Source organism: Prionailurus viverrinus, chromosome B1 (assembly GCF_022837055.1).
Source record: "Prionailurus viverrinus isolate Anna chromosome B1, UM_Priviv_1.0, whole genome shotgun sequence".
In the NCBI taxonomy this organism is placed as follows: Eukaryota; Metazoa; Chordata; class Mammalia; order Carnivora; family Felidae; genus Prionailurus; species Prionailurus viverrinus.
This window is the reverse complement of record NC_062564.1, coordinates 123,649,590-123,667,705: the sequence shown is the minus strand read 5'-3', so window position 1 is coordinate 123,667,705 and position 18,116 is coordinate 123,649,590. Positions and strand designations below refer to the sequence as shown.

General features: G+C 42.8%; 1 protein-coding gene across 1 annotated transcript in view; it reads right to left on the bottom strand.

The window, feature by feature from the left end:
- Nucleotides 1–931: 931 nt before the first annotated feature.
- Nucleotides 932–18,116, bottom strand: part of TSPAN5 (tetraspanin 5) — a 181,807-nt gene continuing 164,622 nt past the window's right edge. The window contains exons 3-8 of the mRNA XM_047857127.1: nucleotides 15,072–15,218; nucleotides 10,899–11,069; nucleotides 7,596–7,721; nucleotides 5,671–5,718; nucleotides 5,456–5,572; nucleotides 932–3,109 (exon numbers count right to left, since the gene is read on the bottom strand). Of these exons, the coding sequence (XP_047713083.1) occupies nucleotides 3,044–3,109; nucleotides 5,456–5,572; nucleotides 5,671–5,718; nucleotides 7,596–7,721; nucleotides 10,899–11,069; nucleotides 15,072–15,218 (675 nt within the window). The 3' untranslated portion in view covers nucleotides 932–3,043. The remainder of the gene's footprint in view (nucleotides 3,110–5,455; nucleotides 5,573–5,670; nucleotides 5,719–7,595; nucleotides 7,722–10,898; nucleotides 11,070–15,071; nucleotides 15,219–18,116) is intronic.

Sequence of the window (18,116 nt, the reverse complement as noted above, 5' to 3'; positions counted from 1 at the left end):
GACAAAGCATCCTTTTACATCTAAGCTAGAATTTTCTTTGTTGGCTCTGTGTCTGCTGTGAGCAAGGAGGGCCAATCACCTCACAGAGGTACATAATCCCTACCAGCACAGCTAAGAAAACTCAGTAGGGACTGTTTATCTCCAATTGCCACTGACAACTTCTCTAAAGTCAAAATAACATTTTGGTCTCAAATATCCAGGGAAATGAGGTAAAACGTTTCTCAAGCAAGTCTTGGGACCTACTTGGGTCTCTATGAAACTTCACATTTTGTTTGATCTTTGAAAAAAGTCTAATAGTTTTAAAGACAAGTCTTTCTACAGTGGTAATTCACAATGAAAGGACATTTACAATAGCATTTTTCAAATGGGTTTTTAAGATTCTTATTCTCAGGGACTACTAGCAATTATTTTCTTAGAAAAAAGTTGTGAATATTACCAAGATAATGAGTCCTGAATTTCACTGTGCATTAAATTTTTAACGGGAGCTTCTTAAAAACATAGGCTTTGGCTCATGCCCTCCCAAACTGCCAGGGGCAAGGCCTGATGATCTGCATCCTACGTGGTCCCCAGGTGACTGTGACCAGCAGACAATGACCTCAAGGACAGACAGTTCCTACATACCCACCTATCTGCACCCAGTAGCACAAAGGGACTTTTCCCTCCCCAACCCCAAAATGTTCCTTTCCCCCTTAGAGAGCTGATCAGAGCAATACTTCTCAAACTGTGCATCCAAGACGCACAGCATCACCAGGGAACTTGTCAGAAACGCACCTCCTAAATCAGAAATTGTGGGGATGGGGCAAACCCAGTAATCTGTTTCAGCAAGCCCTCTAGTTGATTCTGATGCCCGTTAAAGTCCGAGAGCCACTGGATTTGAGAATTCTGCAATTCCAAGACAAGTAATGAAGAAAGACAGAACTCCACGTAAGGTAGAACCAGTTTATTAATGACAGCCTTAATTACAACCACTCTCAAATGTAAAAAATAAAGGGTGACTAATTAAAATTTAGAACGCACTTGGACTTGCCATTTGGCCTTTCACTGGATGTGCCAAAGGGAGGGGATCCTGCCTGATTCTGAATCAACTGGTCAGAGGGAGTTCACCGGAGAATGAGGTAATAAAGACAAGAGTGCCAATTGCGGGGCTCAAGTCTTCTCCGTGTTGGAATGACATTACAGAATGACAACTGCGTGGGGGCAGAGATGACATCAAATCATCTTACAGCCAGAAGATGGAATGAACATCTCTAACTACACAGAGACACAAAAACACACATGCAGCCACACACACACCCACACTCTGGAGACAGTTTTCAAAGAATTTCTGTCTTTTCTCTGAGCAGATTGACACGTTCATCAGCCACAGCGATGCAACATGGGGCTAAAACGGAAAAGCTTGCTAAATTTCCACAAAGCATGCTAGCTGCCCAGTTTTGTGCTGGCAAGTGTGGCATCACCGTAAAATGTACCTGTGGTTTTCCCGCCGTCCCACAGGCTGATGTCTGCTCCCCAGGAGAGTGGCATCCTGGTGGATACCAGCTGGATTAAAATCTGGGGGCAGGACTCATCCCTCCCCACCTTCGTGGGGGTAAGGATGAGCGGCAGCACCTGGAAGTGGTGTCCGACCTTGGGTCACAGAACACTTGCCCCATCAATGCCCCTCCCTCCTAAGTATTTGTGCTTTGTTACCATCCTGATGGCTAGTCTGCACTAGGAGGGAGCTCTGGCCATGCTTTTTTGTTGTTGTTGTTGTTAAATAAAAGCAAAGTAAAACCAGAAGGGGGAAAAAAACATTATAAATTTCTTGATTGTGAGTCAACACTGTTTCAGCATTAGGTTCAATTCCATTCAAAGAGAAAACTGGGGGCTGCGGATGAGGTCCCGGAGACTGATGGGGTAAAGGGACTATCGAGTCTGTGGAAGCATTTACCAGTCGCTTCGCAGCCAGGGAGGACACGCCACACCTCTGAAGGCCAGGAACCTACAAAGTGAATCCCGACCAAATAACATTTATAAATGTTCGTGGGAGACAGGGCAGGAAAAGGAGCTGGTGGATTCAGGTTCACAGATCATGCAGGGAGATTATACCAAAAAATTAACATTGAGCTGAGTAAGAAAACACTTTAAGAGAAACTGCATCCCAGCTCTCACTTTTGGGAGACAAAAACAAAAACGCAAAAAAAGCCAAACAAAACCCAGAATATTCCAGAGTTTCCAAAGAATCCAACAACTAATAGGGTGGGCGGGGGTGAGGGATGTTAACCAATAACCTCTTCATTAACTTCAATTTCTCCTTGAATGTCATTGATAAATAAAGCTCAGGCCTACTTAGAACAACGATCTGTCCTGCTAAAATTCAGCATCACAAAGTGTCCTGCTGCCCTTACTCCATGCACGTGGGATACACAACGTCCCTTCTAAGGGACACTCCAGGAGAGACCACGCATGCCCACCCGCATTACTTGCTGAATGCGGTCACAAAATCTGAACCCCGAAGACAAGCTGTTTTCTTCTTGGGATCACAGTTGTTAACAGTTCCTTGAAATGTACAGCGAAGGGGTGCCCCAAAACACCACAGCCCCCCCAGGTAAGGGGCTGAGTTTTAGGAAAGATGTACTTCTTTAGGCCATAGAACAGAAAGCAGTCCCTTCAAGGTGTGACAAAGAACAAAACTGCTTCTTCCAGCCCTCCAGTTATCGAAGTGGAGAACGAGACTGTGTGTTCCACAAATTCAGGTACATCTGGGTCCCTCACCCTCCCTTTTTTTCTTTTTTTGGTAAGTATCCATCCATAAATTCATGGCTACAGTAGAGATTCACGGCTCAACGACTTTCATACTGGTTATCTGTTTAATTCTGTCAGTGAGCAGCATTTCCCAGTTGCACCACCCCCCTCCCCCAAACCAAGTTCTTGGCAGCTCCATCAGGTGGGATTGCAAGATGCCTCTGTGATCAGGGTCCGTGCAGCATGGATTGGGTTGGGCACGCTGGAGGGGCAGGAAGGCTGGGTCTGTCCAGTGTTTTGCAGCAGCATTGCCGGGGCCCTACCAGCTAGCCCTGACAGCTTCAATATCACTAACCAAATTCTGGGCCAGGCAGATCCCAAAAATCTGGGAAAGGAAGGAAAAGAGAGTCAAACAGTGAAACTCAAAACGTCATTAGGCTTTTCCTAGGTCAATGAATCTCTTTTATTTTTAAAATTGATACATAATTCATACACTATAAAGCATGTCCTAATTTTAAAGTATACACATCAGTGGTTTTTAGTATATTCACAAGGGTGTACGACTATCACCACTGTCTAATTCTAGAACATTCCATTACCTTGAAAAGAAACTCTGTACCTATTCACAGGCATTTCTATTCTCCCATCCCTCACAACCACTCAAGTTCAATCCTTTTGATGACTTGACTAATATTCCATTCTATGGATAAACCACATGTTGTTTATCCATCATCAGCTGATGGACATTTACACTGGTTCCACTTTTTTGTTATTATGAATAGTGCTGCTATGCATGTCCCTGTACAACTTTCTAGTGAACAGATTTCCAGTTCTTTTGGGAGTGGAGTTGCTGGGTCACAATGGCAACTCCGTTTAACTTTCCGAGCAAGTGCCGAATTGTTTTCTACAGTGACTCTATTGTTTTCATTCCCTTTAACAATGTATTACGGTTCCCATTTCTCCACATCCCTGCCAAGACACATTATTGTCTTCCTTTTTAATTATATCCATCCTAGCATGTGTGAAGTGCTAGGTGATTGTGGTTTTGATTTAAATTTCTCAAATATCTAATGATGAGCATCTTTTCATGTGCTTATTGGCTATTTGTACTTTCTTTGGAGAAATATCTATTCAAATTCTTTGCCCATCTTTGGATTGGGCTGGTCTTTTTATTGTTGAGTTGTTCTTTATATATTCTAGACTTTGGACCCCTATCCGACACAATGATTTGCAAGTATTTTCTCTCATTTTGTGGGTTGTCTTTTCTCTTTCTTATCATTTTTAGCACTCAAGTTTTAAAATTTTGATGAAGTCCAACTTATGTACTCTCTGTGGTTGCTTGTGCTTCTGGTGTCATATATAAGAAAACACTGCCTAATCCAAGGTCACAAAGATTTACACCTACACTGTCTTTAGCTTTAGCTAAGAGTTTTATAGCTTTAGCTCTTAAGTTTAGGTCTTTGAGCTATTTTGAGTTAATTTTCATATATGGTGTGAGGTAGGAGCCCAAATTCATTCTTTTTACCTATAGGTATCCAGTTGGTCCAGCACCATTTGTTGAGAAGACTTCTTTTCCCATTGACTGATCTCTGTTCCCTTGTCAAAAACCAACTGACCATAGGGGCACCTGGGTGGCTCAGTTGGTTAAACATCTGACTTCAGCTCAGGTAATGATCTCATGGTTGGTGAGTTTGAGCCCTGTGTCATGCTCTGTGCTGACAGTTCGGAGCCAGGAGCCTTTTCAGATTCTGTATCTCCCTCTCTCTCTGCCACTCCTCTCCCCTCACGCTCTCTCTCTCAAAAATAAACATTAAAAAAAAATTTTTTTTTATATCAACTGACCATTGATGTAGGGCTTATTTCTGACTTTCAATTCTCTTCCACTGATCTGTGGATCCAACCTTATGTACCATCTTGATTACTGTAGCTCTGTAGTAAGTGTAATTGGAAAGTGTGAATTCTCCAACTCTGTTCTTTTTCAAGTTTGTTTTGCTATTCTCGGTCCCTTGCATTTCCACATGAATTTTAGGGTCAGCTTGTCCATTTGGGGGCGGGGTGGGGGTAGGAAGGCAGTTGTAATTTTGAAAGGGATTGCACTGAACCTGTAGATCAATTTGAGTACTGCCACCTTCACAAAATTAAGTCTTCCAATCTATGAATACGGAATGGCTTTCCATTTATTTAGGACTTCTTTAATCTCTTTCAACCACTGTGCCCCATTTGTGACCCTCTAAGAAAAGTATTACATCTTTACAAGATAAAAACCTCAGCTCTTGGGGCAGCTTAGGAGGAAAAGTGGGTGTCTTCTTTCCCTCACTAGCATTTTGACAAGGCGGTCCAGAGAGAGAACAGAACACTGGATGTGTGTGAAATTCTAAAAAGTCTTAATGTTGCCACTGGGATCTACTTCTGACCATTCCTACCTGCCCCAACTGTCACAATACAATATTATTTTGCCCATGGAAACACTGGAATCCCAGCAGACAACTGCTAACCCAATCAATTTCTCCATCTTGGAAAGGAAAAAAGATTTCCTGAAGTATTTCAGGATAGTAGCATCTAAAATGGGCTTTAAATAAAATATAAACCCAATAGTTTAGGTCTGTTTCCCAGCCTTCCAATGTGTCTTAAAAATTGTGATGTTAAGGTGATTAAGCAGAGCTCCTGTCCTGGGAAGGGCTCTCCCAGAGCATCATTTCTCTGTGACATCCATAAAGGAGCCTGGTCTTACCTGTAGCAATGCAATGCCTATGAAAATACCAGCCACGATGGTTAAATTGTCCTGCAACCACTTCTCAAACTGGGGCACACAGCCTTTCGTGTAGATAACAATCTGCTGGTCAACTTCCTTCGCAAGGGAAGAGGAGAGCACAGTGTCACCATGCAAGTTCAAAAGCTCCTCAGAAACACCCTTTGTGCTAAGTGACAAGATGAGATTCCACTTACTGGTTTTTGCCTGGCATCATAGCCACACTGAGTGTTGATGACATCTTCCTGGGGAGAAAGAAAATAGAAAAGTGAAATTCACTCAATAGACAGGAAGCCCACCTAAGAATTAGCAGAAGATCCCTGTTAAGTGTTGTTAATAAACTGTGTGCTTAGGCATGGAGATGTCCTAGGTACCATGTTAAACACTTTTATGTATTATCCCAAGTAATTGTTATAAAAATTCTCAGAAGTAAGTATTAAAATATGCCTTCTTTTTTCCAAAAGAAGAAAACTGAGGCTCGGGAAATATAAGAAAAGCAAGCATGTTATTGACAACCTCAGGAAGCATATGGGGTTCAGAAAACTAAGACATAGATAAAACCATGGTAAAGGGCACAACGACTATGTTTACTTATGCTCTTTTGGGGGGACTTCTACTTTTTAATCTATATACTTCTGTGTCATTTAAAGGATTTTTCAATGAGAATGCATTACTTTAATAATTAAAAACAAAACAATGTGCTGACAACACGTCACATGGACAGACACCCTGACATCTCACAGGTCTGACAAGAAATGTGGGTTCTGCGGTTTTAGGTTTATTTTTTCCCCTCTGCAGGGTATGGGGTGGATTTTATTACCTTGGCATTTATGGAATGAAAACTCTCTACCCAGAGTATCTGTAGTCAAAAGGGGAGCATAATGCCTTCAGAGACGCTTCATACTTCTGATGGAATGTTAACACAGGGCAGGAACTGGAGACAGAATAATTTGCACCTGCCGGCCAGTACCTGCGTGGGCACCCAGGGCTCTGTACTGGGTGCTCTCCTGCCTGTGAGCCCTCCTCAGAGGAGAGCACGAAACTAGCCAGTAGGAAAGGTGGGCTTCCTGGCAGGGTCTCAGAGCAGGGAAGCACAGTCCTTTCTGATTCTCAGTCTCTTTCAGACCAAGAGTAATAGCCCGGAGACCCCTCTGAAGCCCTCAGAGAACTACTATTCCACCCCAAGACCATGGCCTCTTTTAAAGAGCCCCACACCTTACACCCTCCATGGGGAAATTGCTGACGAGTTCAGTGGTCCTCACTGGGCTCCACCTGATTTCGAGAAGGGCGGCCTGGAGGAGGCTGCCTGGATTGATGTCCCAGAAGGCCAAAGAGTGGGGGATGGACATGTGCAGAAGCAAATTCTCCCGCTTGTTCTAACATTCACTCCTGGCTTTTAACTTATGACAAGGCAATTGCATCTCAAGACATCCCATATCCCAGTCACATGATTTGACCCAAAATACAACCAAAGTCATGGTAGAAGGCGTTATGCACAGGTGTAATATTTTATCTTTTTCTCAAATACCAACTACAGTTATTATCATCATTGCAACTGAAAGTCCAGGCAGCTGCGGTCTTCCTACCTAGTAGATGAGCCCTATCCTACCTCAAACTCCTCTCCTATCCCTAATATCTCCCCCAGAACCAAGTCGGGACACAAAGGATCACTAACCCCAAACCAATGCAGGGAGCTCTCACCTAACAGAGAAGGAATTACAGACACCACAGGCAGGCTTCCTGGGTCTGAAGCTCGGCTCCTCACTTGCTAGCAATGTGAGCTTGGGAAAGTTAATTAAACTCTACCGGCCTACATTTCACCCAAAGAGGGAAGATAATGGTGGTATCCGCCAGGAGGAACATTCTGAATTTTATTGAGCCAACTCACAAAAAGACTGAGACTAGGAACCAGCACGTACTACTAAATTAAGGTCAGCAATTATTACCCCTACTGGGAAGATCTGAGAACTGTGCCCCCTACAGGAGCTACAATTGGGAATGAGCACGTAAGAAGAGGCTTCGAGAAAAAAAGTCACTGTGCTCCTCCCCCCAAGCCCCCCACCCCTGCCCATTCTCAGTGTGACGTGTGGAGCTGGCCAACAGTCTGCTGGCCTTCACTTACTGCGGGGTCTTTAGTACAGCAGGAGAATGGCACACCGCATCGCTCTCGACTTGCATTGGAATCTGTGCAATTGAAGTAAATATTTAGGTTCCAATCATCAGCTCCAAAAGCCCCACAGCACTGCCACTAGAGCAAACAGGAGAGAATTAGAACATCTTGACTTGGAGGCGACCAGGTGCCTATACTCACGACCAAACGACCGACACCCAGCTTCCGCCAGCTCTAACCTTCTTTTCTGTCTCAGAATTTAGTTGTAGACCAAACTAAACCTAAGCAGCTCCTATAAAAGCTTCCAAAGTGATTAAGGCCCAAGATTTGTAAGATGTGTTAGCATCTGATTTAAATGATTTAGGAGACCCATGGTGTTAGGTGGAGGAAGGGGAGGAGTTGCTCAGCAGGCTCAATCAGAACAAGGTCTGCCTGGCTTGGGTACATGGAAGAACATTCTAGAAGGATAAATAAGACACTGAACCCTGACTGTGCCTGAAGGAGGCAAGTGGGGTTATGGGTGGGAGGGCTAGAGGCTTACTGTCTAAAAATTGTGGTCTCTACCGCATTAAGGGTTTTTAAAAAATCCTTTTTATTGAGGTATAATTGACATACAATATAAACTGAACATATTTAGAGTGTACAACTTTTTTTAATGTTTATTTATTTCTGGAGAGAGAGAGAAAGAGAGAGAGAGGCAGAGAGACTGGGACACACAGAATCCAAGCTGTCAGCACAGAGCCCAACACAGGGCCTGAACTCACAAACTGCGAGATCGTGACCTGAGCCGAAGTCGGACACTTACTGGCTGAGCCACCCAGGCACCCCTTAAAGTGTACAATTTTATAACATTTGACATACGTATACATTGTGAAACCATCACCACAATCAAGATAGTGAACATGCTCATTACCCCCAAAAGTTTTAGAGGCTTACTTTTCATTATATATCTGTTACTACTCTGAAGTTTTTAAAGAGCACGTATTTACATTTTCAACTTAAAACATTTTGGGGCGCCTGGGTGGCGCAGTCGGTTAAGCGTCCGACTTCAGCCAGGTCACGATCTCGCGGTCCGTGAGTTCGAGCCCCGCGTCAGGCTCTGGGCTGATGGCTCGGAGCCTGGAGCCTGTTTCCGATTCTGTGTCTCCCTCTCTCTCTGCCCCTCCCCCGTTCATGCTCTGTCTCTCTCTGTCCCAAAAATAAAAACATTGAAAAAAAAAAATTAAAAAAAAAAAAAATCAATCATCCAGCAGCCGCTAGGTGGCTCAGTCAGTTGAGAATCCGCCTTTGGCTCAGGTCATGATCTCATGGTTCATGAGTTCGAGCCCCACCGTGCTGACAGCACAAAGCCCACCTCGGATCCTCCGTCTCCCTCTCTATCTGCACCTCCCCCACTGGCGCTCTCTGTCTCAAAAACAAATATTTAAAAATATGTAAATGCATGTACAAAAATTCCATCATGTAATTAAAATGTATATAAAATGAGCAGTTAAAGTCAGTGAGTCTCAAATGGGGACTGGTCCGAGTACTGCTTGCTCCAGAAGCCAACTTCGTCACTCCCCTCAAATGGACTAGCTCTACTTCTCAAGAGTTAAATACACATCAAGCCTTGACCATTTTAAGGCTTTCAGGACCAATAGCTACTTCAACACATTAAACTCTATAACAGAAAAATAAAATCACATGAAATAACAGGATTTCCATATAAAGCAGACAGCATTTCAAGAGAACGTGTGCACGCATGTTCTTCCAACCCGTCTGGTCCTTCGAGGGCTTGGGTTGTGCGTCTCAAGGTTTGCCCACAAAGCTTCATCAGATCTGTCACGCAAACTAGTCAGCGATGACATTTGGCAAGGTGTGAGCTTGCATCCATTATGACCTAACAAAACACTGAAGTCTGCTGAGGAGATGAAACAGGGCTTAATTTCACACCTGAGGTGCAGCTTACTCGAGGACGGTCATTGATGCTACTGAACAAAACCAACACAACTCAGCTGACTTCTGAGTACCTAAGGAAGGAGGGTGGTCTCCCAGATAGCAAGTGCTGATGCAGCCGTCTCCTCCGTTTATCAGAAGGGACCCCAGCTCATTCTGGAAAGCTGTCCAACCAAGAGACCACCGTTGATCCACTGGGCTTCTGTTGGCCCTCCAGTCCTGCATTTATGGCACAGACAGCACTGTCCAGTTCTGCTCACCTTATCCAGTTTCTCAGTGCATGCAAATAAAGACCTTAACACCTTAGGACAGTTACACCTTAAGCCTAATATAAAACAATGCACATCTCATTAGAGTGCCCTAATATTTGCAGGAGTTAAACAGTAGCTATTATTATTTCCGTTTTACTTTCGGGGAAATAGGTCAAGGTTCTGTTAGCCCATGGTCACTTTGCTAATCAGATTTTGGCACTAGATCTGTAGTTCTTCTGAACCTTGTTTATACCATTTTGCATTTTGAGTCAAACGGGGTGCCTACTTCATTTGCATTACAGAGGACATCACCTGGTAATGTTCAGAAACCTGGGGTGGGGGGTGGCTCTGTGAGAGATTCGTTACTTGTTAGAAGCCGCCAGGGTTTAGAAGTTTCTCAACTTTCAGTTGCATGGAACTGCATGTGCCAGGATATTTGGATGGGCATGTTAGGAACTTTGTGGACAAATTTTCTATTGCTAAATGTATTATTGTGAGCTGTGAAGTGTGGAAGACGATCAAAAGGGGACAAGGGGCGCCTGGGTGGCTCAGTGGGTTGAGCGTCCGACTCTTGATTTTGGCTCAGGTTATGATCTCATGGTTTCGTGAGTTCAAGCTCCACACTGGGCTCTGTGATGACAGTCTGAAGCCTACTTGGGATTCTCATTCTCTCTCTCTCTCTCTCTCTCTCTCTCTCAATCTTTCTACCCCTCCCCACTCACACTATCTCAGTCTCTCTCAAAATAAGCAAAAAAAAAAAAAATTTTTTTAAAGGGACAAGGAGCAAGAAAGCATGTTAAACACCAAATAAAACGCTAAACTTCTAGCAAAATAATATTCTTCAGATGTCAATAGGAAACAGCAACTGTAGTTATAATCTTGTTGCTCAAGAAGTTTTCTTGGTCCCTTGGACTTTGTAGAAATTGAGATAAGTGAAAATAGGGCATTTCCATTCAGGGTGCAAATCATGTAAGTCATAAAGCAGGTCAGAAAATAATAAATACACAAGCAAACAAACAAAACCATGTGGAAGAACCAGAGGTAGGTTCCAGCTGGCACATGCAGAAGCCAGGAGGAATGTTCTCATTCCTCGAGAAGGCTTTCAACTTAAAAATAAATTTAAACTTACATATTCCTGGGTGAAGTCTATGAGGTTCTGTAAATCAATGTCATCTCTGTACGCTCTGATGTTGTTGTTTATAAAGAAATACAGCTGGTCTTTGATCCAGTCTTTGAAAACAAATGCCAGAACCCCAGCAGTGAGCTCCAGGAAGAAAATAATTCCCAGGAACACAGAAAACTAAGACAAAAGACACACAGAGAACAGTTAAAAGGGCTATTTTGATCATATATAGTTAGAGGGTTCCTTCTAAAAAGGTTTGTAATTACATTGGGTGGTTGTTACACATGTCCAAAGCAGATAATCTTCAGTTTAAGATTCATTAATAGAATATTATATTCCAAGAAAGGATTTTTAAAAATCATTCATAATCACATTTTAGGGACTCTTGTGGTCCATTTGGTAATTAAACAACAAAGCCTATAAGCAAACATGGATAAAAGGAATTTCTCATTAGACCCACATTAAGACCTAATGAGTTTCTTCTGATTGATGTACTGCCAGACTCTTGAACCATGACCTGCCCCTACCTCTAGTAAGCTTTCGTAATGCTGAAAGAGAAATTATCTCAGTATTGTAAGATCGACTGCCATTTGTTACTATGGCCTTGATTCTGTATGCAACACGTTCCTTTTCTGGATTCAGATACTGCTTTAATTCTCCTTTGCACCTGTTTTATGGTGTAAGATAGCAGATTTGTTCGTCTTGGATGAAGAGGTCAAAGAGGAAGTTTGTGAGTGTGGGCGGAGGTGGGGGGGGCGGTGGTGACTAGGATGTGAAAATCATTTACCATCATGAAAACTGGGTTGAAAGCTTTCTTAGGAACACTGGCTGTGCTCACCCTTCTTTGTAAATACCAGTCTCAGAAGATTTTAAATAACATTAACCTGCAGCCAAAGGAAGACTTCTGGCTAATGCAGACAACAAGAATTTAAACAGAAAGGCTGGAGGCCACAGGTAATGTGATTGCCCATAAATCTGGAGAAATTGCCTTTCCATCTAGAAGACTCAGATGGCAGTCATACCAACGTATCATTCACACCCACAGTTCTTTCCACTTCCTATCGCCCCCACCCTCTTACTCTTTTCTAATTCATTGTGCTGAAACAGATTATGAGAAATGAGGTTGTGAAGGACGAGGTGAACTTCTGGTAACAAGGACAGAAAGAGGGCCACAGCTGCTCAGCAGAGCTCCTGAAAGCTACAGGACGGAGAGTGGTTGAGAGGCAGAGGGGGCTAAAGCTCTCTGCCTCAGCAAGCAGACATCGAGCAGCCAACTGAGAGAAAAAGGTGCTGGAGGAGTGGCGCGAAGCAGACTACACAGTTACTTATTAAAACAAAGCAAAGACAAAAATATGTTAATTCCTCCAGCAAACATCGAAGGACCCATAATAGATCGGGCCCTGGATTTGGAGGGCTTTGCAGAAGCAAGGATGAGTAAGGCATAATCCTGCCTCCAAAGACCTCACAGTCTTACGTGCGGTGAGGGTGGGAGAGGGCAGTGGGGTGGGGCCTTCTCACATCAAATGTCTGCATATCTGACAGTGTTTTTCCAGGGTACCAAGGGCCATCTTGGGAGGGTGGGCATGAGGGGAGGGGTGGAAGAAAGAAAGAAGTTCCTGGCAAAGTCTAGGACCCCAAAGTTTAGGCCTTAATTCTAGACCCTCCAGGGCTCAGGTTCAGGCTCCATAGATCTCCTGGTTATCTGTCCTTGATGCATACAGTAGAAATAGGATCTCAACTGTTAATTATCATCAGTGGTACCAGTAATTTCAAAGTAAGCTTTCCTCAATCTAGAAAAAAAGACAGGAAAAAACTATCACTTTTACTCAATGCCTACCCCATAGTATAAAACAACTCCCGTCCCTTTATTAGGTAGAGAAATACACTAGTTATCACACTATACAAATGAGAAAATCATTTGTATACAAATGTACACAAAATACCAAGTACAATACAATAGTACACAAAATACCAAGACGCAAGTCATGAAGAGATTTTAACTAGCTTTTTGTTCTCATCACCATAAAGGTTAGGCAAGTTCATTTTCCAGTTACCCTGGGAAATTTTCCTTTAATGTTATATGATACATATATGTCAAAAATTAAGTCCAAATTAAATTCTTATAGAGTATTTGGCAGAAACCTATATGCCCTGACCCTGTAACCCAATTTCCCCCACTTTCAAAGGTGCAGAGACTGACTCACAGGCTTCAAACTAGGGCCTTAGCTGACCAGGAAGCTCCATTTCTATTTCACATTATCTTAGCTCTCAGATTTTCCCTCAGCAAATCTCCCAGCCTTACAGAATCCAATCTTTGAGGCTGTTTTCAAGCCATGTTGACATTTGCTTCTACTTATTTCACAGCTCCTGCTCAAAGAATATTCTGGGCCAGGTTTTATTGTTTGTACTAAATAGAGACCATTTTAAATATTATCCAACATTTTTAAAAGCCAAGAAACAATTCAATTTTCTTCCCTTCCAAAATGGGACTTTAAAAATTAAGGTGCTGATTTAGAGAAACGTATCTATTTCTGCCTGTTCAGTTAACTCTGGTATCTTCAAGTACAAATACAATAGACTACATTAAAGGGATTCCTCTTACAAACTAAACCGTATTCAAGTAGATCATATTAAAGGGGATCCCATATTGAGGCCACAGAGGCTCAAACTGATAAAATAGTGGCAAATTCTCAGTATTATCTGTGGCCTTATGAGACTACAGAAAAACTTGAGTGAGGTGAGCCCACGCATTTAGAAGGCTCTCATGCCAGGAAGACTGGCAGGTTAGGATCATGGACAGAGCTCTCCTGGGGGCTCCACAGGTCTTTGATTAGGTAAGGAATGAAGTAACTCTGTGTGTGTATGCGTAATGAAATAACTGTGTGTGCATCTGTTTAAAAGGGGGAACTGGGAGATAAGGCAAATGGAGTGTTAGGAAACCAGTTGTTCCCAACAAAGACCTATGTATACAGAACAGAGAACCAACTGGTCATTTAAGTGTAGAGAAGACCAAATATCCCTTAGTTTTCCCTGTTAGCGGAGTCATATAAACTTTCAGGTTAAACATAAGAACATTCAGGTCCGATTCTCCAAAACCTCATCCGCTCCAGAGCTGCCCAAATTTGAAATGGGCTACCCTGGGTAGGGTACAGTGAGTCTGCTCTCTTCAGGGATATTCAAGAAAAATGCCATAGGATGATGTGGCCCGGAAAGAGAATCACATATTGCATGGCTGCTGGGACTAGTTCAAGTGTAGGCTCTCGTTTTAAGTGAAAATGTCCCTGAATGATGAGAAGTATGATTCTAGCAACAGGGGTTACTACACGAATACTGTTGTCTAGAAATCCCACCATCTTCCCTCACCACAGGAAGGTGGATTGTTTTCACCCTTCCGCTGTTATTCAGAGGGCATCCACACAGGTGCCCACCCGCATGCCAAGCTCCAGACTGACAGGCACCTTTGGCTGACCTTTGACTACACCTAACAAACCTGTTTCAGATACATACACGTAAGCATATGCCATTTTTTTCTCCTTTGGAAGGAATCTCCAAAGGAAAGGCTTTCATTTCTCACGCTCTACTTTATTGCTTATCTGCCCCTGGTAAAACTCCTCCTCTAAAAATTTTCATGCTAACACTGCACACACCCTGCAAGGGACCTGAAAATTATGCTGATCATACAAAAGGAGAAGTCTGTACTGGCAGAGAAGGAGGAGGACGTCCCTCTTACTGTTTTTCCATATTCTCCGAAACCTACTGCTTAACAGATTTAATCAGGACAGGCCACAGCCAATGTGCTTATGTCTGGTTTTTCTCAACTATGTGAAGAGTTCACTACTGACTAGGTGCTTAAAAGAGGAGGTAAAAATCACTTAAGAGAAGAAAACTATATGTATACCTACCTTAATCTAAAGGCATTTTAGGGACTGGAAATGCAAATCCTGATATACACGTACAAAACCTCCACGGAGGGCACGGGCTGGGGGTGGTACTTATATTATTAAGAAAAACGGGGGAGCACGTAGCTGGTGATCTAGAGAGGTCTCCCAAAAGGAAAGCATTAGCCGGGCCATATTTTTGCTTTGCCTTTGGTAGAGCCACTTTGTCTACAGATGGGGTATCCTCCTGTGGAGAGACGGGAGCTTAGCCCTCAGCCTGAGAGCCGAGTGGGATACTCACGAACTTGAGAAGGAAGGTGTTTTCCCGTAGCGCTCCAATGCACCCTGCGAATCCCAAAATGAACATCACTCCTCCCACCACAAGGAAGAGCCAAACCGGGTCAAAGCCACCGAGATCAGTGATGGAAGAGATGTTGGACAGAACTCCCTGGGGACGGAAAAGCACACACAACAAGGCACCAGGATGCCCGGTCAGTGTTTCAACATGGAAAGATTAATACAATGGTTTATTCCCCTTTTCAATGAAAAACTTCAGAGGTCATCTGATTATTATGCATGATTAATACTCAAGAAACACTGCAAAAAACAAACAAAAGACTACTTTTTTCTAAGGTCTAGATAAGTTTGTAATTTTGGTAAAATTACATAAAGCAAAGAAATGACCCCAGGAAACTGTCATCAGACCTTGTATGGAGAAGATGTGGATGTTACCTTTTTTTTTCTATGTCCAAATATAAGCAGTCATAAGTAAAAACATGTGGGTAAGAGAAACACACTTCCCAACCCCCAGGAAGAGGAGTCATTTTTGAAGCCCCAAGGCAGACAAGGGCCTGCTTGAAGCCTGTGGCATTTCTCAGGAACCAGGGTGTGGAGCTAGATGCTGAAGGCTACCACAGCAGGCCAGCCCCAGCAACAAGCCCCTGCAAGTCTTCCAGGGAAGGACCATGCCTCAGGATCCACCCTCGAGCAGTAGACCCTACCCGGCTCCGATCCCCCAAAGCCCACTTAGGTGATCTGTGCTGATGGCTATCTCACACTGACTCATTAGGGGTATTTAACTTAATACCTTTTTTTTTTTTTTTTTTTTTTTTTTTTTTTTTTTTTAAAGAACTGAGATTTAGGGGCCTCTGGGTGGCTCAGTCAGTTGAGAGTTCCCATCACAGACCTATGTATACAGAACAGCCTTGATACTGGCTCATGTCATGATCCCAGGGTCATGGTATCAAGCCCCCACATCGGGCTCTGAGCTGAGCATGGAGCCTGCTTGGGATTCTCTCCCTCTTTCCCTCTGCCCCTCTCCCTGCCCCCCACATGTATTCTCTCCCTCAAGAAATTTAAAAAATAAATAATTGAGATTCAAAGGATTCATACGTCAAAAGTTACTCCCAGACTTTCCACCCTTTTGTCTTCCTTCCAAAGGAACCCAGAGTGATTTCATTTCTTTATGGACACGCAACTTTTTTACAGAAATCATTTCTCCCTCAGCTGTGATACCACATCACATACCACCCAGACCCTATGTTAGAAATTATGAGATTTTTTTCCCCTAAAATGCAAGGTACATATTTACTATTCATTCCTATAGAGGCAGACACCTGTTTTTTTGAAACTGTGGATGTATAGGAGTCTTAAATACCCAATATCATCAATATTTTATTTTATTAAATTTGTTTTGAACTCTCAAAATATCCCAGAATATCATAGTATAGCTTGCTGTGAAGTCTTATAATAATTTGTTTCCATAGCACTGCCAACAACCTGAGAGAACATAAAGTATGTATCTGATTCTATACTTGAGGAAAATGAAACCCAGAGAGGCTTGGTAGCTTGCTGAAAGTCACGCAGCTACTGATATTTTGGAACCAAAACAGAATGCCTACTTCAGTGTTTGCCTACCAAGTGGAAGCCACGTATTTGCTTCCCAGCACTTCCCAGTCAGCATGAATTAACACCAAAGTTTAGGACTTTGAAGTTTCCATCCATTTTAAGGTTGTAGGATCATTTGGACAAAAACAATTTGTTTGTTTTTATTGTTGTTGCTGTTGTTTTTAGACGGGGCATTAACTTAAGAACAATAGGATATTAATAATAGGACAGATATGAGAAATACAGGACTCTTAAAATGTACAATTTAAACTTTACAGGAAAGGCCAAAGGTTTAAATAAGTCACAGATAAAGGGTTGAGAGATTATGAAAGCAATTAGGAATGTAGGGTGTATTCACTAACTTCTAAGGTGACCTCACAAACACAACCACACCCTTCATGAGACTGCTTAGACCAATGGTTTGATCCAGTCTTGTGTTTCTCATATTTCCAAGCTTTGAACTGTGACTACTCTGGGGAGGCAGGGGAGAAGAGGAAAACACAGAAATAGTTATCAACTCTCTACCTGCACAAATGATGCTAAGAAAAAAATTGCCAGAAAAGACACACAAAATCCAAGCACCAGTGGTGAGGGGCCAGTGTTAGAAGGAAATCAACCTCTCCCCCTAGAATGTCTCTGAACACAGGTGTCCATACTTAAAGTCTTAATGTTTTAGACCTGCTAATAAGCCAGGGGGAAAGAGGACTTTGGAGGGTATATAGATAACATTCTCTTAAAATTTAAAGAGTTAATTATGAGATAAGTAGATTCAATTTACTTGGTACCGAAAAGAGGCAGCAGAGGTGGAAGTGACAGGAAGAGATGTCAGTACGATTGTAAAAGAGGGCTTTCTAATACCCTCCAGCAATGGATCAGAGAAGGCTCCCCATTCATGGGGAAGCCAAACTATGAACCTTGCTGTTCAGTTGTGTTAGGATGGATTCCCAAATTGGATGGGAAACGGGGCACAAGGACCTTTAGGTTCCTCCCAACTTTAATACCATTCTATGATTTCACCTATTTTTAATGGGCTTTTTGTGACTCACACTCAAATTTGAGCAAAGATCCAATTGTTCCCAAACACTCTTCTGTGATCTGTGGCTCTACACAAAGAGGTTATGGACAACAGGGGCATTTATCTGGGCAGCTCTGGCCAAGCCACCAGCCAGCCAACACACATACCTGCGTCTCAAACACAAAGCTACACCCCAAAAAGAAAAAAAAAATGATGTCAACTGTCAGTAGATTCCTGGATCATTTGTCTTCTCTGGGTTTCATTTGGAGGAGGAGTATTTGGCTTCCCAGACAAACTTATTTTCATACTCTTACTCTGTCCAGCCTACGGGGGCAATTTTAATTGAGAGGCCCTCAACTGTTTCCATGGAAACAACAATCATTTGGGGGCCTAGCAGGCCTGCAGATTCTACTCATTTAATCCTAAATTCCGGCAAAAGCCAGG